Source organism: Gallinula chloropus, assembly GCF_964237585.1.
Source record: "Gallinula chloropus genome assembly, chromosome: 9".
Taxonomy (NCBI): domain Eukaryota; kingdom Metazoa; phylum Chordata; class Aves; order Gruiformes; family Rallidae; genus Gallinula; species Gallinula chloropus.
The window spans coordinates 7,319,231-7,341,734 of record NC_140094.1 but is presented as its reverse complement, the minus strand read 5'-3'; the positions used below and the strand labels follow the sequence as shown (position 1 = coordinate 7,341,734).

The 22,504-nt window shown below is 42.6% G+C and overlaps 1 protein-coding gene across 1 annotated transcript; it reads right to left on the bottom strand.

The window, feature by feature from the left end:
- Window positions 1–240: 240 nt before the first annotated feature.
- On the bottom strand, window positions 241–21,233 carry LOC311194897 (tropomodulin-2; the record flags this gene model as incomplete). The annotated part of the gene is made up of 9 exons (XM_084268136.1): window positions 241–275; window positions 1,800–1,944; window positions 2,273–2,416; window positions 2,684–2,791; window positions 3,371–3,501; window positions 6,519–6,605; window positions 7,943–8,065; window positions 19,441–19,597; window positions 21,108–21,233. 9 exons carry the CDS (start codon window positions 21,231–21,233, stop codon window positions 241–243), a joined length of 1,056 nt encoding a protein of 351 aa, XP_084124262.1.
- Between the last annotated feature and the right edge of the window lie 1,271 nt (window positions 21,234–22,504).

Here is a 22,504-nt window from a genome sequence, read left to right as displayed (position 1 = left end):
AGGTATTGCAAAACATGTTTTCATTAAAATCAAACCAACTATGAAACTGTCTCATAAAAATTAAATTAACTGTGAAAGTTAAAAATGAACAGGCTGTGTTTTCAAGGTTAATAGGAGACATTAACAGAAATGAGCAACTCCCATTGTCATGGTTTTCCAGTGCATTCCCTTCTGACCAGTGAAGACTCTGAGACTCCAGCTGTTGGCCTCCAATGGTGCTTTGCATCCTCCACGGCGTGGCTACTGCCGCTCTCCTTCCACCCGCCTCTTACGAACTAGACCAACAAAGCAAGAAAAGAACAGTCACTGCTGCTTTCCTGAGAGCTGTTCTCACTGGCACACTCCCTTCCCAGGAACATGGATAGGAAGGAAGGAGCTTCTAAGGAATATCAACTTGGTTGAAGGTGCTGTTTAGTGAAGCAGAGTGGTGAGCTTTGTGTTATGGGCAGTGTTGTTTTGGCAGGCAGCCCCATGTGTATTTTTACAGCACTTAGGATACATTACAGCTGGTATAGAATAAGTCTGGTTGGGCAGTAATTGCTACTCCATACTCTAATAAAAATGTATTGAGTTGTCTTTCACTTGGCCAGGGAAGATTAGTGAGGTTCTCCTGCTTGTGTGATACAAAACGTGGTGCTGTATCAAACTCTCATGTCCAGTTTCTGATCCTGTACTGCTGAAGTACAGAACAAAAGCAGTAAAACTGGATGGATGGATGGTTTTCACTACAGCAAGTTAATAAAAGCAATATATTACTATCAGGAGGTTTATTTCTTAGTGCTTTCTTGGCAGACTGAATTATTCCAAAGCCTACAGTGTATCGTAAGTCATTTGTGTCTGCCTTCAGTGTTTTGTTGCTTTATTTTATTTTATTGAATTCTTTTAGGTATTCTGTCCTACTAAATCTTGAACAAAACCAGGCAATACAAAAGCAGGAAAATGAACACTAGGTACAGGGCACATGTCTAATGGCAACTGGTTAGATAGTGGGAAAAACAGTCTCTATGTCTTTGTTGGTGGCATGATTAAAGTAGTGTTTTGAGACACTAATAGGTTCAGGACCAACAGTGTATCACTGGAATGCCTAAGTACTGCCAAAAATTCAAACAGGGAGGTGGAGGAAGTATATGTGAAAGAAATAGGTTCTGGCTGAGCTTTATCTTCTCCCAAAGAAACCCAAGCTGAAGCAAGCAAAGGCATTGTGGTTCGACACCCCTCTTTGAAGTAGAATTGATTAAAAAACATAGTTAATTGTTTTTTCCCTTTCTCACTGTAAACTGCTCCGGCCTAATCATCTCCTTGTCCTGTGTACTGAGTACACAGGGCAGAGCATGTCACACTTGGGTAAAACTTGCAAAGCTTTATTGTCTTTTCCTGCACTTGGTCACACAGGCAGGAAAGGCTCCTTTTGTTCCCTTGGTTGGGCAGGCTGGGTCTCATGGGCAGGGCAAAGAAGTGGGGACTTCTGTGTTCACTGAACAAACAGAATGGGTTTGGCGCTCTGCTTGCTGCCCAGAACGGCTGCCTGGGCAGCTGGAAACCCAGGGAGCTCCATGGCAAAGCCTGAAGTAACTTCCCTTCCCAGGAGTGGGAGAAGAACTGTGGCTCATAACCACAGTAAGATCTTTGCTGTTGTCTACCCTAGAGCTCGTGGAGCTATGAATATGCATATACTCCTTACATATAGCAGATTGAACCTTTAGAGTTACAATTCAATCTTACAGACAGGGAGGGTTGTGTCTCAAAGTCAGGGCTTGGCTCACGTGAACAACTGATGAGTGGGTGGAATAGCATCTTACCCAGATCGTTGTTTTTAGTGATAGCTGCTGCTACCCTGGTTCTTGGGCCTTGCTTTGTGAACTGGTATCCAAACTTGAGAATCTTGGAGTTCTCCTCCAGCATCTTGGCAATCTCCATCTCTACAGCTGTCCCAAGCTGCTGCCTCTGTTGGTGATGTGATGAAATGTCCCCAAAAGAAAAGAAAACATTTGTTTTCATATGAAAGAAAAATAAGTGGTTATAGTTCAGTACTGTGCTGCAGACTACAAAGAGAATCCCGTCCCTGGAGATTTTGCTCTGGGTTTTATATTTGGCTTTGACCAGTTTTATTTAGAAGTCTTCCACTGTTTGGTTGCACAGGCATGGGACATGAGCTGCAGAGTATATGAGGCACAGATGCTGCCTTGCCTTTGGCAAAGCCCTCCAGGAGAACCCTCTGGGAATCCATATAGAAGGAAAATAAAAGTGGACTCAGTCAATGCCCTCTCTTTACCTGGTTGTCAATTTTAATCTCTGTCAAGGATTCGTTCTCTTTCAGTGCATCAATCAGTGCCAAAATACCCGTCCCAGTAATGAAGTTGGATTCTACATTCAGACTCTTCAGTGTTTTGTTCACTTTCAACATATCTGCAAATGCCTGAGGGGTCAGAAAGAGGGAATATGAGATGGTGACTTGAGAGTTTCAGGGAATAACAGAATCTGCAAAACCTGGCTTAGTACCTACAAAGAAATAAAACAGAAATAGGCTCAGAAGAACCCAGGGATCAGTCAGAAGAGACTGCACTTCTACTTTGCAAAGTCACAGGGAAATTCCGCAAGGGAAAATGAAGAATGCATCCCAAAGCAGACACAGACCTACTCAGAAGTTGTTGTGGTTCCTTTTCTGAACAGGGTTTAAACTTACAATAGCTACAGGGTCATTGCTTCGAGTGGCTGCAAGGCTGAATGTCTTCACATGTGTATTGCTTTCCAAAGCTTTTGCAAACTCCTTCAGTGTTGGAATAGGAATATTCTGCATTAGAAAGATAAATTCAGTAATTAGGAAAGCCAGTCACATCACTAGGCACTGATCTTAATTATTATCAAACTGATTGATTAGTAGCTACAGTCTACACAATTTAAGCGTCCCAGATGCTTTTAAGAGCATCTCAGAACAGACAATGCTCCTCTCAGAGGCCTTCAGAGACCTGCTAGGATGTGATGTCAGCATGGCTGTTAATTGGGTCAGGCCAACTCAAGCACATGACTGATCTCTGAGCTACTTTCTTATTTTGCGGCTGGTAGCTCAGTCTCCGTGTGCCAGCTCCCCCTGCATTTGTGTGTCTGGGCTAATTGAATTTGGACAGTGATGATTACATAGTGCCCGTGAGACATCTCGCTTTACAGTCTGCTAAAGAAAGGCAGCCAGTGGGAGTCACCCCTTGGGCTTTTAACTGGCATCTAATTCAGTATCAGGCATTGACGACCTTGGAGCATCCATAACCATTTCCTGAGTGTCCTGCATTTTCTGAATGGTAAAGAGACAAAATTTGAAGATAAAATACTTTCATAAACCCTCCTATGATGACGTAAATGTAACTACAGCATTTACCTTTATGTTGTTGAGATTAATTTCTATGAGACTTGGATCATTTGCTTTTATCCTTTGTAAACTTGCTTCCACGTTGGTTGGATTAGGTGGCTCCTCAAAGATGGGCTTGACCTTTTCACCTTTCACCACATCTGCAACACAAGACCTCATGAAACGTTGATGTGAGGAACAGGCATCACCAGTAGCAATCTGGCTTTTCAGTTCCCACTTAGGTCTGTATGGTACCTTTCAAGAAAGGGTTTCTATGAACCACAAAACTTGGCAATAGGAGAATTATCCCTTTGCACCTTCTGTGCCCCCAGGAGCGTGTCACTGGCTGGAGGCTGCGGTCATAGCAGCTGGGCACTATCATGGAATCATAGAATGGCATGGGTTGGAAGGGACCCCAAGGATCATAGAGCTCCAACCCCCTGCCACAGGCAGGGCCACCAACCTCCAGGCCTGGAGCTATACAAGGTTGCCCAGGGCCCCATCCAACCTGGCCTTGAACAAACTTACAGGGATGGGGCATCCACCACCTCTCTGGGCAGCCCCTTCCAGCCCCTCACTACTCTCTCTGTAAAAACTTCCCCCTAATACCTAATCTAAACCTTCCTTCCTTTAGTTTTTATCCATTCCTTGTCCTGCCATTGTCTACCCTTTTAAAAAGCTGATTCCCCTCCTGTTTGTATGTTCCCTTTAGGTACTGGAAGGCTGCAATGAGGTCCCCCCACAGCCTTCTCTTCTCCAGGCTGAACAAGCCCGGCTCCCCCAGCATCATCGTGGGCAAATTCCTCCTTTCTGTGCAGAAGTCCCAGTACAATGACTCTAAGCCAAAGCAGCTTTAAAGATTATCGTATGGGATGTAATATACTGTGAGGGCTGCTCTGTTCTTTGTCTAACCCCAGCAAAGGAAGGTGTGGTCCATTACATTAGAGGCAAAACGTCCCTGTGCCTGTGCGTAGCCTTTGTGAACACAAAGCATCTCCATCAGGAGGCCCCTGGGTTTCCTTCTCTGGGCTGATGCTATCAGCCTTACTATAAATTCAATTAGCTCTTGTAAAATTGCAACATCTGTACTTTCTAAATAATAAACCTATCAAAGCATGAAAAGAAAGTCTGCCTGCCAGCACCAAAATTTACAAAGTCTTTGAGTATTCGTGCTCCAAAGAGATAGAGTTTTTAATGTTGGCAGCTATGAGCCATGAATATTCTTAGAAATGCAAAGAAAAATCGTAGCTCAGAACACAATTAGTATTTCTAATTCCCACACATATCATTGTGGAGATTAATTTATGAGCCCCGACCACCCAACCCACTGGAGGCAGGAAAGAAATATGTTACTGACCACAAGTATGTCTTAAACCCTCTTATTTTATGCTGTAGACAGTGAATTATTTTGAAGATTTGTGCTCCAGTCTCTGTGCACTTCTGCTCAGTGCAGTGGGTGAAGTTCATGCTGCATCAGCAGCCGGAAGGAAGATATCTCTTAAAACTCATACTTTTAGTAGAGATGGAGCCATACACAAACCTTGAGCTGGGTTTCACTCTGCTCCCTTTTACCCTTAACTTTTTTGTTTGCTCATTCCCTGGGAGACCTCACATAGGCCTGTGTAACACTCCAGCTGTCCTAGAGAGCAGGAAATTGAAAGATACTCATATATAAAGGATTTGCCCTATCTTGGAGGTGAAAACGGAGAGGAAAGGAAAAGCAGCAAAGCATTTTTTCCACTTGTGGCAACACTCTGCCAAACTGGGAGCTAGGGAGAGACTTGCACCCTGTCCCCATGTTAGATCTCACAGTATACTCAGTCTGGAGTTAGCAGGACTTTTCACTTTTCCCCTCTTGTTGCTTCCCATGGGTTTTATCTTGTTTTAATAACAGAACTGTTTCGCCACATTGATGGGCAACTTTTGAGATGTTACCATCTTTTGCTGAAGTGTTTCACTTGGCTAAGGAAAGGTATTGCTTTTGGACCAAAGAATAAAGCAATGTGATGGTAATTTTCTGTTTCTTAAGTCTGTGATTGGAGCATAGTTTAGCTGACTCACATAGCTGACATTTTGACTCTGTACAACAAAAATAATCTGAGCTCTGTGTAGATTAGTGATGCATGAAGTTGCCTGTTATGAGATAGATGGCAGCCTACACAGGGCCCTGATGGGGAGGCTCACAGAGCAGTCTTAATCCTGAAAAAAATGAAGTGACACAGTGTCCTGTCTGCTTCCTACCTCCCCTGTGGTAAAGAAGGGTGGAAATGAAAGTCTTTACCAAAGATAGCTGTTGTTTTCACAGTCTTACAAGAAGAAAATGTTTTTTTGAGTACTACTTCCCTGGAAAAGGGCATTCCATAACGCTGTCTTAAAAAACAAAGTGTAGCCCAATTGATACCCCAGACCTTGGAAGTGACGAGCTCTGGATCAAGGCTTGGCAGCTCTCAAGAAAAACTTGAAATTCAGACATTCTGATTTCCACCCCCATCCAGCCTCTTGTCGGTCGCTGAGCTAAGACCTGATTCACCAAAGGGCTGTTTATTCAGTGCAAACATTTCTGGGTTTGTTTTACTAAGGACAGCTGTTTGTGCTGGGGGATTTCCTGAGTGACTGCACTGCCTGGGTACCTTAGGAGCTGTGTAACCCACAACATTTAAACACACCGCTGCAGCACCCAGCCGGAGGTAGATCAAAGCAGCCAGGACAGGGACATGTCTACGTGGTCTCTGCATCTTTGTGAATGCAGCCTGATGTGACTCTGCCAGGGATTCAGACACATTGGAACCCCAGTGGTATGTGTCCTTCTACAGCTTCTACAGCTGAAATGGTCTGGCCTGTGCTGCGGCCACCTCTTAGCTCCAGCTCGCTGCTTTCTGTCCACTGCACAGACTGAGAAGATGTGTGTCCTGGCTTCTTAATACTCCCATCTTCTCACACACCTCCACAGAGCCAGATACTGCTCTCTGGGAAAACAAAGCTCCTCAGGAATGATTTATTTGCATAGTACTGTTATTATAGATAACGAATTGTAAGATTGTATTTACTACAGAGATCTTCCCCTCATAATTAATTACATCAATCAAGGTACAGCCCTGCTATATTATACTGAATTACACCCAGCCCATAGGTGTCCAAGTCCCTACACATGGCCCACAAGAGAAAGCTGCTTGCTTACTTCTCACGGTGCCTTTTCCATCTTTACTGCGGGCTCCTCCTTCATCAAATTTTGGGTTGTTGACCATGTTGTGCACTCCAAGAACAGCTAAAATGTGTAAATACCAGCAACAGAATCCAATGTTAATGGCAGGAACAAAGGCTGCAGAAAAGAATCTGCTACAAACACCAGTTTACTTCCCCAAACAAAACCCCCTTTATAAAACGTTATGTTGGAGTCATGCTTGCTTGCAGGGAGAGTCTTTTGGGGTCTAAATACTGGAGATACAGGCATTTTTAATGTAGGGATTTGAACAACTGAATCAATGTAGTATGTGTGTCGCAGAAATACCAGCTGGAAGGAACTGCTGCAGGTCGTCTTGTCCAGCTACCCCCTCAAGCCAGCAATAACCAGATGAGCCATGGCTTTGTGCAGCCAGATCCTGAAAACATCCAGGGATGGGAATCCCACAGTTTTTTGGGGAACTCTTACTGCTCTTTGTTGTATTCTTTGGTATGTTTGATGATAATGTGACAGTGCATGTGGTTAGCTCAATACCTGGCATTCACACTCGGGTTTCTCATAGAAGCACGGGGATGCTGATGTGCTTGGGGAGAAAAAAAGCATATATTCCAGGAGTTTAAAATAGTCAGGATAAAAACTATTATGAGGGAAATGACAAGAGAAACCAAAACTCCATAAAAGAAGCTACAAAGTTATCTTTCATGCAAATGAACTTCCATAGTGTCAGAGAATAACTTGTGCTGTGCTCACTGATACTTCTCTGATTGGACTTTACAGCATCATGCATTAATTAAAAGATATTAACTTAATGTATTTTTTACTTCTGTAATCAGCTTTTCCTTACATAAAACACTCTGTTTTTTAAGCAAATGACTCTGGTTGCAGTTACAGACTATTTTCAGAACTGGGCACTAGGTGAGCTACTCACTGATTTTCATTTGATTTCAATGCCTGCAAATTCTGTCCTGAATGGCTGGGTACTGACCAGAGCTGAGCAAAACTTGGAACCTTGTTCCATGAGCTTCAGATTTCCTGAGAAGTGCCAGCTGCATTGTAATCCTGTGCTATACCACACTTCAGTCACAGCCAAAATGAATGCATCTAGAAATGGGTGCTGCAGCCAAGAATTACAGAAGACAGCGGGAAGATCATATCCTTCAGTAGGACAATATAGTACCTACAAGAGTTTTGAGTTTAATGTTGATCTAACACATATTCAGATTAATCTGCTAAAATATTTGATTTAGATTTTCCTAATAAACAAAAAAAAATTGTCAATGCAGTTGCAATACTCCCACCAACATTTTTAATAGACTTAGAGCACAAAAAGAGAACCCAGAGAAGGATAGGATCTGCTCTGAACTGGGTGGACAAGGCAGTCATTGCAGTGGTTGTATAGAGACACTTATATGTTATCTAACCTGCAAGGTCATAGAGCTCAGTATCTGAAGCACTGGCCAGGGCTTCTTCTAGTTCCGGATCCAGCGTCACTTTCTCTTCTGTGCGAGTTTCTATGGGCTTTTCTTTGGGGATAAATATTTTTCCTGAGAGAAGAAAAAAGCCACAGTGAGTAATGAATTACTGGAACAACTCCTCTGCCTCCTGGCAGTGGGGAAATAGCTCTCTGACAATGGAACTGCCTGGAAATATTAAGTGCATTTTTTCTTTCTTCTTGATGCTGTTCTCCACACCAGGATCTTAATAGAAGTGTAAAAATAAAAGGTGCAGACTTCTGCTCTGTGTTGGTGATTGTTAATGTGGAAGCAAACTTCCTAAAATAAATCCTTGGTAGTGGTCACAGCTGGGATTTTTCTGAAGTTCTTGTGGCCTTAAATAGGCAGAATCAGGTCTACGCAAAAAGCCTGCTGAAATCTCATTCTTTCATGTAAATGAGGTACCAGAAGCAGTTACAACCATCCCAAGGCATGAACCTCTCACTTTACCAGACTTTAGAGAAGAGCCTGAACCCTCAGCAAACCTGTTCTCTTTCAGTAACTCAGTTAAATTCCCAGGCTCCCCAAGAGTCTTTCCCCTTTGTGTCTCCTGGTGATCATTCACATAAATAGTCTTATCCCCATCATCTGTGCAGGCCTGAAAAGTCTGAACTGAACTGAACCAGATGTTCCCCAAGAAAGACTCCTGACCTATTTGTTTCTCCTTGTGTACCGCTGCTACACTGGGATTAGCAGGTGTGTTTCCATCCGATATTCCACAAGGCTGAGATCATCAGCCCTGCTGCTGAAATGAGAGACCAGAAAGTCTCACTGCTCCTTCAGCCTGCTATTGCAGCTGACCTCAGCAGCGTGACCATGTCACTGCAAATGCTTGGAGCAAGAGCCTTTAATTCAGAGCTGGGGCTGCGCTTCAGCCACCAGCGCTGCTGGGGCTTTTCTCCCACTCATCGCTTCCTGTACCAAGCCCGTGCAGTTGGTAATACGTTAGATGCTGCCACACATAGCAGACAGTGTCGTTGCTCCAGTAAGTCTATGAATTCCTGTGTTCTACTGTCCACTGCAGAATAGTTCCCCTCACCTTGTCCCTAACTGCTACTTCTCAAGCAGGCTTTAGTTAATCACATTGTAATGAAGCTGTGATGACCTTTGGATGCAGGTTAGCTCTAGCCCAATGTCAACTTTAAATTGTCTTTTTGTGCAGCTTTTTAGACTCTAGATGTAATGCCTGAAGCATATCCTTTAGCATATGCTTTAGGCTTTCTGTCTCCAAAATAGCTTCATTTTTACTGTATTGGTGATTTTATCTTGTTTACCACTAATCAATGCAATCTTGATATTTAGTGTTTAATTACAGTTGTTTTGCCTCTGGTTTTTCAACACTGTCATTTTTTTGTAGCTTTTTTTTCCCCATTCTGGTCCAAAGCTTCACTTTCATGTACATAACAATACCCAGCAACACATTCATCTCTTTCATACGACTTTACATACTGTAATTTCCATAGTCAGCCTCCGTGACTGAAGTTACCAAATAAGCTCAGAAAAAAACCCCAATTTAATGGAAATTTCCCAATCTCTGGCAACATTTATTGACACAAGATTCAAGTTATTTACTCTAGAGATATTTGTACTAATGCTGAATAATTTCTGAGTACAAAACCGGACAGAAGGTTATGAGAAAGACAAAGTGGTGTCATATCATGACTCATTTTTTGTGCAATGTTTTAAGTGAGTAATTTTTTATGAGGAGGCTTCTAGAAGTCTCTGTGGGCCAAAGGTAAGAATCATTTTCACTTTCACCATGCGCTGGGTGATACGAACCAGCGAGCGCTGTCTCAGCAGCACCAAACAAAGTCCAGGGGAAGTGTGGGCTACAAACGCTCGGTGAACACAGATGAGTCCCCTTCTCCAGACTTCCTGACAGGACAGGTGCTAGATTTCAGCTTCTCTACCACCTAATCTGAAATGTTGGATGGCAGCTTCTAGATGGCACTGACCAAGACTTTGCTTAATGCCCATTTGACTGGTGAGGATAACACATAAGGAAAACAAACTAGTGAGTGTGTGAGCTAAAAGACCAAAATTAATCAGAGTATCTGAGTCAACACTCAATAGTAAGAAGTACTGTTCATAAAATACCGTCCTTTCACATCACTGGCGATTCCACATGAGTTTCAATAATCAGTAGGTCGTTTGAGATCTCGAGGGAATCCTACTTATCTTTAATCCTGACTGATAATACCATCCCCTAACAGCTGCACTCCACAGAGCCACAGCCTGCACAAACATCCCCATCAGGCAAGAGGGGCTGTTTCACAGACCCAAACCCCAGCCAGAGTGTTAGCAAATACTGACAGAAGCCTGTACTTTCACATTTAATGCCATAAGGGGACATGAGGCCTTGAGTTGTGTGAAACCTGGACACAATAGGTACTAATTAAAGTTGGTCCTTCTCTGTGGACTTTGGGTGTGGGTAGGCCAAGTATCTTGTGCGGCAAGAAATCCAGGGTAATGGAAACCAGGACAGGCTTATACTTTTTCCAGGCAGTTCTCATATATAGGGATATAATTTTTAGGCATTTGTTTCAGGCATATGTAATTCTTGGATGGCAGCCCAAATCTTTTTCAATGTGTATATGGCTCCCAATGATAGTTTCATTTAAAGCATTCTTGGCAAATGTTTTAGAAAAAAAAAAATCTATTACTGGTTATATGAAATATTTAAAGGAGCAAGGTCATGTCAAAGATGGTAATATATATCTTTAATATATGTGGGCCTTGCTGGCGTCCAGCAGTGTGTTAAAAATGTTCTTTCTGCTGTCTAGATAAGAACCTTCTCTTGCATTATCCCCCTGTGAAGAGATGCTGTAGCATAGCACATGGAGGTTAGAAGAGCTTATGCATTTAGCACATCGTTAGGAATTCATTACCTGCCCACCAACAGTAAAACTGTGTCTGTGCTTATAGATGGCTGTCTACAACTTTTCTGTCAATATTTTAAGAACAGCTTAAAGGTCCAGGAGGTCCTTCCTAGTCTCCCCTCCGTACATTGTAACTTTACAACACCGAGCCATCGTGGAATTCACGGACAAAATAAAATATGGACTGCAGTTTGCTTGTTTCAGTGGTCCAGCTTAGCTTTAAAATTTATTATTTGGAAGAAGTCTTAGAAGAATAGTGACATGTTATTATTTTAAAGTGAGATTTACGAAGAAAGGCTGCAGCTCTTGGGGTTCTTTACAGTCACACTGTATTTCAGAAGGTACTTTATTATAACATTCTATGTGGTATGATTAATGGTGCCCATGTTACATTATACCTCCAGAATATACTAATGTTCTGTGCTGTCTTAATAGTAATAGCTTATCTTTCTGCCAATGAAAAACTGAGTGACAAAGGTATGTTTATACACATCATATTTGAGCTACATCAGTGTTAACAGCACTAAGATAACCACAGTCTTGTACAACAGTAAGATATTATTGTCATTAAAATATAATTTTATCTTTACACATGCATAGAAACCCAGAATTCCTGGAATCCTGAGTGCTTTTTTTTTCCCAAAATGAAACTTCATGTGTAAGTGGATGCAGTTCTCCCCTTCTTTCTGTCACACTGGGCAAAGTGCCTGGGGTGACCTGGATGACAACTGAGACATTTTGTTATAAGCCTGAGGGCTTTTTGACCTAGTGTAGTGAGTAGAGATTTGTCCTGGCTCAGCCTAGCAGCAGACCTATACCTCTTCACACACTGCCAAACTTCTACCCAAACTGAAATATGATACGGTTCATCTTTTACTCAAAAGAAGCTCGGGGGAAAAATCATCCACTGAAACCCAGAGAGAAGTAGGATTCAGTAAAAAGAACTACAGAGAGAGACAAAAATGCAGTGTGAGATAAAAAGAAAACAAGTTATAGGGAAAAAAAGGAAATACTCTGGATATTGTCATAAAGCTATCAGTGTAATTTCACCACTTGGTTTCAGCAAGCTCTGATTTCCTGCATTATGCAAATGCCCCCATTAAAGCAAGGAGAGAGATGCATCCCTAACTTCACCTCCTTACACAACTACATCACCACACATGCACACCCATAGGAAATGCACTAATTGAGTGGGGAACTACTTGAAAGTGTTTTCTCCTGAAGTAACTTTGTTTATCGTTATATAAGAGGGTAGGAGGGCAGGGTAAGAAAGGAATTTTAATCACCCTGTTGCTAGGATTTTAGTAGTGTAGCCAAAACCAGCACACCACTCAAAAAAAAAGCATTTTAAGGATTTCATCTTCACTTATAGCTTACAGCATTTGGAGCATAATTTCTGGTGTGTCTGCTCTCTGTCTGTACTCTTGTGTCATTAGACTCTTGTGAATCAATATAAACTGCCACCATTTTTATTTAGTATAAATACTTAGTATTTATTCCCACCTCATACAAGTCAAAATTGTACAAGCCAAAGCTCAACAAAGCACAGAGCAAGGGGAAATGAGCCCATTTATCCTAGCTTTAAAAATGTCCTTTTATTTGAAATCAGTTTTGTTAAGGATACTTAGATAATTTTGGGGGGGTTTTTTTGCCATAATTGTCAAAGAATAAGGTACTTTTCCTATAAAGTGTAGTTCACATTATTGCACTTTCAAGAAAATATCTGGTTACTCTTATTACTTCTTACTTTTCAGTGAATCTCCTGACTACAGTGAGTGCCTGTTTATTCTCAGTTGCAAAATGCTACACTGACCTTAGAAGTGAAATTCAGTAATCTTGGAGATCTGCCTTGCATAAATCACAGGCACCTGATTCACTTTTTCCATTTTGCACTATTCTTTCAAAGCTTACTTAAATTCCCCTACGGAGTTCTATGAAAATGGAGCTGCATTAGTTCTTACCAGGGAAAATCTGTATTATGAAGAAGAAAACAGGCCAAGTTCAGGTAAAGCTCGTAATAATTGAAGTGCAGAATCCCAATTGCTGCTGTACTGTTACTCTTGGATTAGTGTGTGCATACTCTATGCCTTCAAAATCATGATAATGGACTAGGAAGGTTGCAAAGTTAAGCTTTCCAAAGCTATTACACACACCATTGTGGATATGCACAAAGAGTGAAGTTTAATCACAGCAGCATCTTTGATCAGCATGCTGTGATTCTGCCACCTTAGTGAGGCCCTTTAAAGAATTCTTCTGAAAAGTGTACTTTCTCAAATGCAAATAAGCAAAAGCCAACCAGAAGGAAGCCCAGAACTTCATCAGACCCTCACAGAGATTATGACAACGGTTAGGATGTTAGTCCTACAGCAGTCCTCTGGACACCCACCTGGATTAACCTGCTTCACCAACAGCAGCAGGAAACTTTTTCTTCTGTCTGGCATGGAATGGCAGCAGAGGATGAGGAGACTCAAGCTGTGCTGCTGGGCTTCAGGTTCTCAGGGACATCACCCTGCAACTTAGGCAAAGCTAGATGCCACACTGGTTCTGTGACTCTCTGGCCTCTTTTCTCCCATCTCGCCTGTCCTCCTCTGTTCCTTTCCTCATTGCCCCTGTGCCTTATCACACAATCACAGAATCTCTGAGGCTGGAAAAGACCTCTAGGATCAAGTCCAACCATCAACCCAAGACCACGATGTCTCCTAAATCATGCCCAAAGTGCCACGTCCCCACACCCTGTGTCTCCTGGTCCTGCACATCTTTGAATCCTGACCCTTTCCACCACCTCCTTTCCCTCTGCCCTCTCTTCCTTACCACTGCTCTCTTCTGCTACAGCTCACTTCCCCAGAGCCACCACATCCAGTCCTTCATGCAGAACATATTCACAGAGCTCCTGGAAAACCAGTCCCTCCCCCTCTCTGCTGGCTGCTCATTCTTCTTCCTTTGCAGTGTCCTCACACAGTGAGGGGAATGGTGTCAGAGAGGAGAGAGCCCCCCTGCCCTGGTTCTGGTGTGGCAGCGGCCCCTCAGATAAGCAATGTCACAGCCCACGCACCCTCCAGCCGCCCGCGCAGGGTCTCTCCAGTGCTGCTGTGCTGTCTGAACCTCTGAGGACAGGACCAACACTCACTGCAGGGGGATGTTTGGAGAACACTGTAAGAAACTGGATGTATGAGCAAGTATGATGTTCTGAAGATGCCGAATTCAAGGGTATTTCCCTGGGGATGGCAGAAGGCATACATTTCAAGTCTCCTCTTCAAAGCACAGAGAAACTTCAGCTCATAAAAAAACAGCTGGAAAAATTTACTTTAGATGGCTAAAACAATGTGTTTTCTCCTAATCTCATTCTTGGAAACAGCTGAATCGTTTTTGCTGACACTTTCCAAAAATTCAGCTCGAGGCAGACTCTCTGCATGGGAAATTTCACTGTGAACTCTGGGCGTTTGGCAAAGTCATGAGCAACTAAAACAGGGTCTTACAAAAGCAAGCGGTGAAAGGCACTGGCTAGAGGCATTACTGTCAGCAACTGCAGCAGCTTCAGTGCTTCAAGAGGCAAAACATCAGTTCTGAATTTAAGACTTGAAGAACAAGGAAGAAGGTGGCAAAACTTTAAACGAACCGTGTTAGCATTGGGGTAGAAAGACAGATTCCAACAAAGATTCCTTGTCTCTAAACTGATGCCTCACTTCTTATGTGCCTGTTAGAGAAACTGCAATTGGAACTCATTAGCATCTACTTGAATGCTCTGACCTTCTGAAAATGACTGTCGTTATTACTAGTGCTGCGTGTTGATACTCTGCTTGGCACAGCACAACGTGCAAGATAGATGGTCTGTGCCAGAGCAACTGGAAGTGGGGTTTGGCCAAAAGTTCTGCAGTTTAATCATCCTTATTTTCTTTCTTTTCCCTTCTATCAGTTGGCTAAAAATGTTAGCGTTTAATCACATATAAGTGTTCCTTTTCAGCCACAAATAATAATAATAATAGCCCAATCCACTGGAGTTTTTCCACCACTTTGATGAGAACTGAATTGGATCCAAAATGAAATGGTTTGGCAAGGAGCAGAAGGCCTTGTAGAGAAGAGGGATAGTGGTGACGGGTGGAAACAGCAATCCTTACAGCATTTAAAAGTGACACAGCCAACATTTCCTATCTTCAGATATTGCACAATAGGATTTTTTTCAATTATGCTTCATTAATATCACGTCCTTAAAAGAACCACTGCAACACAGCAGAAACAGCACTGCTGCTAATTGTTTGTATCACAGTAGTACTTGGATCTTAACTGAGATCAGATGGACGTACTGCATTCAGCTAGAGAAAACATGCACCACTCATGTTGCTCTTTAGTACTTTGTGCCTGCACTGCCCCCTTCATTTCTCCACTCTTTCTTTTTCTTTCTGGACCTTTCATGAACTTGCAAATGACACAGAAGAGGCATCACAGTGGTCCGAGCAGGATATCTGGCTGTCCCAGCGGTATGTGTTAAATGCAGTGGGTCAGCTGAAGTAACTTCTGTAGTTCAGCAGGTTCTATGGAAGGGTTTTTAGAATCAATAAGTAGGAACTAATCCAAAAATACATAAACCAACACAAACTGCCAGTCACTATGCTTATAGTTATCAGCCCTAACTCCCTACACCTCCACCGCTCACTCATACCAACCCCTCTGCTTGTGGGAAGGGCTGATGCAGAGCTGTTTTGCACAAAGGTCCTGACAGCCACCACCTCGTTTGCATACCACAATGGGAGCAAGCACTCACCGTGGGGTGGGGACATACAAACCAGGTACCCACCCCAGCCTTGTGTGAAGGAGGATGTGGGAGGGGATGGGGAAGCGGTTGGAAAAAAACTGCTTGGTGGCCAGTTTGGGTGTGCGCCTCTCAGGCCCCACCTCAGCCCAGAAACTGGGTTTTCACTGCAATTTGAGAGCTATCCCACAGGGGCTTAGAAACTGCTTTTTGTACAGCAGTTAATGGAGTATGTTAACAGGCTGCAATATGGCAGCGAGTCAAAACGCAACCGCGTGTGACACGTCTGATTGGTCCTGCCCAACACTTCCAACCTCCCTAAACCACAACTGCAATCCAAACCAAGGCACCTCCCCACGACGCCAGCCCCTGCCTTGAGCATGCATCAACACTTCCCCTGCTTTAACCGCTCTGATTACCCCTGTCAGCTCTGACATTTCTTTGGGCTTGTCTTCTAGTGAAATCAAAACCTGATGGTTGTGTTCAGCATGCAGAGCCCAACGTGGGCAACTGAACTCTGTCCTTCAGCAGCTGTTCAGCATTGCTTTTTAGTCAAGAACTCACCAATAAAACACCACCACAAAAAGAGGCAGAGACACTAGATAAATAATAATGATGTATCATGGACTGTTCTGGAAGGAGGATATTTTAAATACCTCCTCCTTTTCGCTCATTGCTGAATTTTCAAGTCAGTATCAGCTTTGCACGATAAACACAGGAACTGTTAGAAATGTCACTCGACATTTGGTAGAAGCATCCCACTTCCAAATCTGAAGAAATAAACCCTTTCCCAGTGACAAAAAAAAAATCAAAGCACAAAACAATGACAAAAGCTTAAACGATACTTGATGTATTCTAATCCTATGGACACACAAATATTCTCAGGTGGCAAATAGTGCCAAATGGTACACTGGCATCAACACCTCCCATTTCTAATTACACACAACTGGAAGTGTTTTGGAGCTGCCCCACAACTTAATTTTTAACTAGCAGAATTAGTGTAAAGTCAACTGGGGACTATTTACAGTATGGCTACATTTTGGTGCTGCTAGAATGTAAAGAAATCATCTAACAGGCATTGATATAATATAATCATATAAGTATTTACCAAACCATAAATACAACTTAGAGACCATCACATGCAGAAGGCGAGGAATAAGCTTTTCCTCAAGAGATATTCTTCTTTAGTTTCTTTCAGGACACCTTCTGGAAATGTAAATTATTTATCTTGGCTAATTACTAAGCTTTGGAATAATACTAATTATTCTCTAATTAAAGTGACTTTAAATCTAGCACGTATCATCGCATCTTGGAAATGTCTTTGCAAGATTGCTTTACTTCCTCACACGGAAAATATCTCTGTATAAATGAAAGTCAAGCCATTAATATTGCAATACAGTCATCCTGTTATTGTCTCTTCAATCCAGTCTGTCAGAATAAGTAACGCTGCGGTTACAAGCACGGATTCTAGGATCCGGAGCCAGCCACACATGGCCTTTACGTGACATTCATCGTGTTTCACCAGATTCACCCAATTAGCAGAATTATCATACAATTCACACAAAGATTTCAGTACATTTGGCAGATGGAGATCTCAATCTTAAGTCTTACAAGGCTCGGATTTTGCACTTTACAGTGTGGAGCAAGGGGGAAGGAGACAAAGAAGCCCAGCACTTGATCTGCTTGTCTTTCTGTAGGACCCCTCCTGTCACACCAGGGGCAGAAGAGAGAGACAGGTACCAATATGAGATTGAGCTCAAAATGAACAGATTCTTTCTCAAAGCCAGTTTCCTTAGAGCAGCACAAAAATGGGATCATGCTGTTCCTCCAGTTCTCAATTTTTAAGGCATTGGAGCTCATCAGGTGTACAGATCTCAGCTCAATTCAGTTATTTCTAACATTAACAAAGAAAAGGTATTTTCATGGCATTTGGCCTTTGACTTCAAAGAAAATTTAGCAGAATTCTTTGTGTTTAGATAATAATTGTCAAGTGTCTGCAGAAATCACAGAACACGTGGTGGGTGTCATTTGACTTCATGTGCTAAAGCCAGTACTGAAGAATTTATCAGAAGTGGGTGTTGTCCACAGGACAGGAGAAACCAAGGGACTAATTCCCTGAGCCTGAAACACTGTCATCCTTGTAAGAGTTCTTTAAATTGTAATTTTGGTGTAAATGATCACAGTGAATCAAACCCCAAATTAAGAATAGCTTTAAACGCTAGCATGAATCCACTCTGTGCTGAGGGGAGCAACGTGTGTGGTTATTTGTGTTTGTAAAGCAGTGGTATTTCCACACCAGGCATACATCAGGAATTACTAAGCAGCACTAATAAGCACGTTAAGCGCGTCTGGAAGCAAACATAGGAATAAAACTGCTTTTGCTTCATCAAAAGAAAGCTGAAGTAGAATAAACAGGCCGGTACATACAGTAACAGTGCCAGGGACAGTGCAGGGGTTAGTTGTGCACAGATGGGTGGGTATATGTGATTCCGTGCTCCGCTGGGTTTTGTGCTGTGACACTTACGTTTCAGGAATGTGTGAGACCTCAGACTTGACTGCAGTGCAAAATCCAAAGTCTTAGCCCTAAGTCAGCAAGTATCAGTAAGGTGAGACCTGACAGAAGGTGTTGGTAGAAATATGCAGAGACCTGCAAGCAGTAACTTGCACCACGCTAACGCAGCGGTGTGTGGGAGACTAGAAACAATTAGCAATAAATCCATACTACAATAAACCATTTTCCTGTCTGTACAGAACGTGCTTGATCAGTCCTGCTACCAGCAGGATCACTGCAGTGTCACTGCGTGTCAGTGGGCTCAGAGTCAACCCTGTGAATAGCAGTAAGCACAAGTTATGGTGGAGAGAAACGTGGGTTAAAGACTACACAGCACGACAGAACAACACATCAGTCAGAACCAGCTGAAAAACCTCTCATTTGTCTGAAACAATTGTCTCAAAGAATGAGAACATAATGGAATGATAGTAACAATTCTTGGCCTGCAAATAACATTTTGTATCTGTGGTAATGATACACCAAGTAAAAAATGCTGCCTTTGACTGTCTTGAAACACCTGCTTTCCCTTAAGTAGGTCCCATCGAAATAAGGGCAGGTTATCTCAATAGCCAGAAACAGGCCCAGACATAAGATATTCTTAAGGGGCAGCCTGAAGTAGATGTTTTTATCCACTGTATCTAAATGAGGCAACTGAGATAGCGGTGCTAAAGGAACACTGTTTGCTTAAAAACATGACTGCTTCTGCCCTAAGGTTATCCTACCAATGTTTGAATGATTAGAATTATGTTTTCTTCTTTCTCTCTTTTTTCTGTAGCTGTAGGACAAAGGGGAGCAGAGAAGCTCTCTGCATGAATAGCATTGCCAGATGTGCTAGTAAACAAGTGGAAAAACACTTATTTTTTTGTAATGATATTCCCTGAGCTATTACAGCAACTGTAGGCAATACTTACTTTGGCATTTAATACGTTTCCTTTTGAACACCTCCCCCACTACAGCACCTCGTGTGGGCCTAACGTGTGACGTGGCTGTTGTCTCAGTGAGGTTAGTGAGGCCACCTCTGTCCATCCCTGACCACAAAGGAAGCATCTGTTGATCTGGGAGCTGCTGATAGAGCCTTTTGCTTGGCTGGTGTTCATGTGTTCCCACACCCAGCACAAGGCCTGATCGAACAGGTAATAGTAACTCCAGAGCAGCAAGGCAGATCACCACTTCACCCCCTGCTACAACAGCTCTGCTACTGACTCCTGAGCTGTCCATTACTCAATGCCCACGTGAGGACGGACAGTACCTTTCTTTTCCCCTGTGAATGGTACGAAGTCCTCTCTGTCTTTGTGCTCAAGTGCCTGCTTCTCCAGGTAGGAGAGCAGGCGTTCTCTGTCGAAAGGGCCCGTGGCAGGTTTAGTGGTCTGGTCCTTTTGCCGAAATCCAGCTGGGAGCAAGGCGTTCTGTGAAAGAGAGGGAGGCAGGTCAAGGGAGCCAGGCCGTTTCCACAGTGTTACACATGCCATTGCCATGGGTGGGTTTTTAAGAGAAACCATTCTTTGTGTGCTCCTTCACGTCATGCTCTGGTGGCAGCAAGAACGCATGTTACCTGAACATAACCACTGAAACAGTGTATCTTCCAGGTTTCATGATCATACCACTGTTCATATTTTAATTAACCATATTTACAACCACAGCACCAAAGAACTGCGCAAGATCAGAGCCCTTTGTGTTACACGTACTATAACCACAGTTTGCAGAGCAGGTAAATACACCGGGATAAATTTTTAAATACATTTTCTTCTCTTTGTTTGCTCTTTTTCCACCCCACTTTTCTCTCTTTTCATTTTTCAAAAATTCCTTTCATTGTAATGCAGATGTCTCCTGGACTTCAGAAAGGAATGGCATGCATAGAAAGTAATTGGTGAATTATGTGGACTTCAGCTATTTAGAGTATGCAGGATGCAAGCAGATGAAACCTTAAGCACATATCTGTGAGAGCATCTGCATCCTGTAATATAGGAAGATGCACAAAGCTCCCACATCTCCATCCAGGAAATCCCAGAAAGGAATACAAGTACATGGACTCTGCAGTGTATGTGGCCTACTTTTTTGTTTTGTTGGGGGAGGGGGTTATGTTCTCTGTCTCTATTTTTGATGCCAGACACTTCAAAATACCAGAAAATGCACCATAGAAGTGGCGGTAGTGATGGAAGTGGCAGCACGGAGGGAGAGAACAGTAAAGCCCTCCCTTAATTTCCAGATAAATTTGTGCTGTGAAACTAGAACCTTTAATTTATTGTGATTTTTCAAATTTATGTTGTCTCCATAGTGAACAGATTTTATCTACCAATTTTCAAGCTCCTACACTAGTTTGGAAGCTTTTGAGGTAGGTACAGTCAGAGTTCTCAATCAGCACGCCCAGAACCTTGTTACTGTAGGACTGAGAGGTTCCCAGGCCAGAGATCTTGAAATTCTTGTGAGAGTGTTCAAAGATCCAAATTCTCCTTGCTCTCTAGAAAATGGCAGTTGTGTAGCTGAATCTTATTTTTCTTAATCATAGCTAAATATATTCTCTTCAGCTAAAAATATCTGCGCTGAACGACACAGTCAGCAAATTTCAGAAGTTGAAAAGATCTGATTTACACAGACATTATGTTTGTTTGTTTACTGGTGTGCTCAGAAGTAGCAGCCATAAAAAGCTTCTCATCATGCTGCAGTGTACAAACATGATTAAAGATTTAGATTGCAGACAAGCTCGTGTCTAAACACACAAGAACAGAGAAAGGGCACGGGGCCTTGTACAAAAGCAAGTAGTGCATCACAGCAGAAATAAGCCCAAAATGTCCCCAGCTGAGCTGCTCATCCTTTAGGACACACTGCCTCTTGCAGAATGCAAATGCAAAGTGCCGCTGCATGTGACATTTACGATAGGCAGCTTTTGAACTATGATCCCCCCGGCCCATTACTAACCTCAGGATCAAGGTCATCGAGAACATGCTCTAGCTGTTTCAGTTCATCCTCTGAGAGTTTGCTGAGTATTTCATCTTCATTGATATTCTTGTATTTCTCCAACTCTTTCCGGAAGGGCAGAGACATGGCTCCGGCTGTGCTGCTCCACTGGTGCTGCTCTTCCAGATTTCAACCATCCAGGAGTACTGAGCTTCTTGTGCCTTGCTCACTGTTAACAACAAAGCATTAGGAGTATCTCCATTTAGCTGATAGAGTCCTAAAGAGCCCACATGCTGAGAGTCACATTTTCACTTTATTAATGAAAGCAAAGCAGCAAGATGTAGAGATAAATCTGATTTGTTTAATTTGCTTAGAAACAGTGGTATCTGCTTGTTCATTTGCCTAAAGGCAGAGGAAAGTGGTAGAGTCACAGAAAACAGTCCAACGTTAACAAACACAAAACAAAATGCTATGCCCTGAGATATTCTATCTTATCCCAACCTTGCTGATGGCTGACCCACACCATCTTGGCTGGCTTTTTGGTTCGTTCTGGTTACCTAAGCAGTTTTAAAGTATACTAGTTGGTAGTCTTATTTCAAATTTGTTGGCTACAAACGATAGGAATTATCATCAAAATAATTCTTGCAATGGGGATATGTTACTAGTAGCTTGAGATCATCTATAAATTAGTCTGCTGCATGGGGGACCTGCAGGCCTTTAAAACACATTTGGGAAAAAACATGGACTTAGTATTTCAGAAACTAAGTTTTAAAACTTGAATGTGGTTCCTTGTTGGATGATCCCAACTGGACAGTAACAAGAAGTGTCATTCGCATGGCCCGAGTAGTCAGTGCCATGTGATGTGTCATATGACGAGGGACTCCCCATCCTCTTTTTTCTCCTGTCCAGAACCAATTCCAGAAGCAGAACCTGCCTGTAAATGGAGGGAGTAAAAGACCATTAATGCAAGATCAGAACCAGCATTAGCTGGGGTCTCTTATGTACTCCAGGCCCACCTCTGCCCAGTTCCCCACCCAGCACCAGAGACCTCTGACCTACACAGCCAGTGGTGCAGTTTTACAGCTGAGTTGCACTCACAAACTTCAAAGTTATGGTTGACGTGGAAACCATCCAACTGGCACTTACATCTGCTGCATCTATCAACCAGAACTCTGATTTCCTTTGGCCAGGTCTGTACCTGTCATAAGGTAACAAAATCCATGCAAGTTCTGTCGTTCTTCATATGAGCTGGAAGCCTGATTTTTATTTTCCTTCTATTCAAAATGCAAATGAAAATGTTGCATTTATTTATGAGTTTCACTATTAAAATACTAAATTTTAAAAGATCTATTTATCAACAAGACTAGAAATCAGCAACCTACAAAAAGGGAAGAGAATAATGAGTGGAATTACAAATT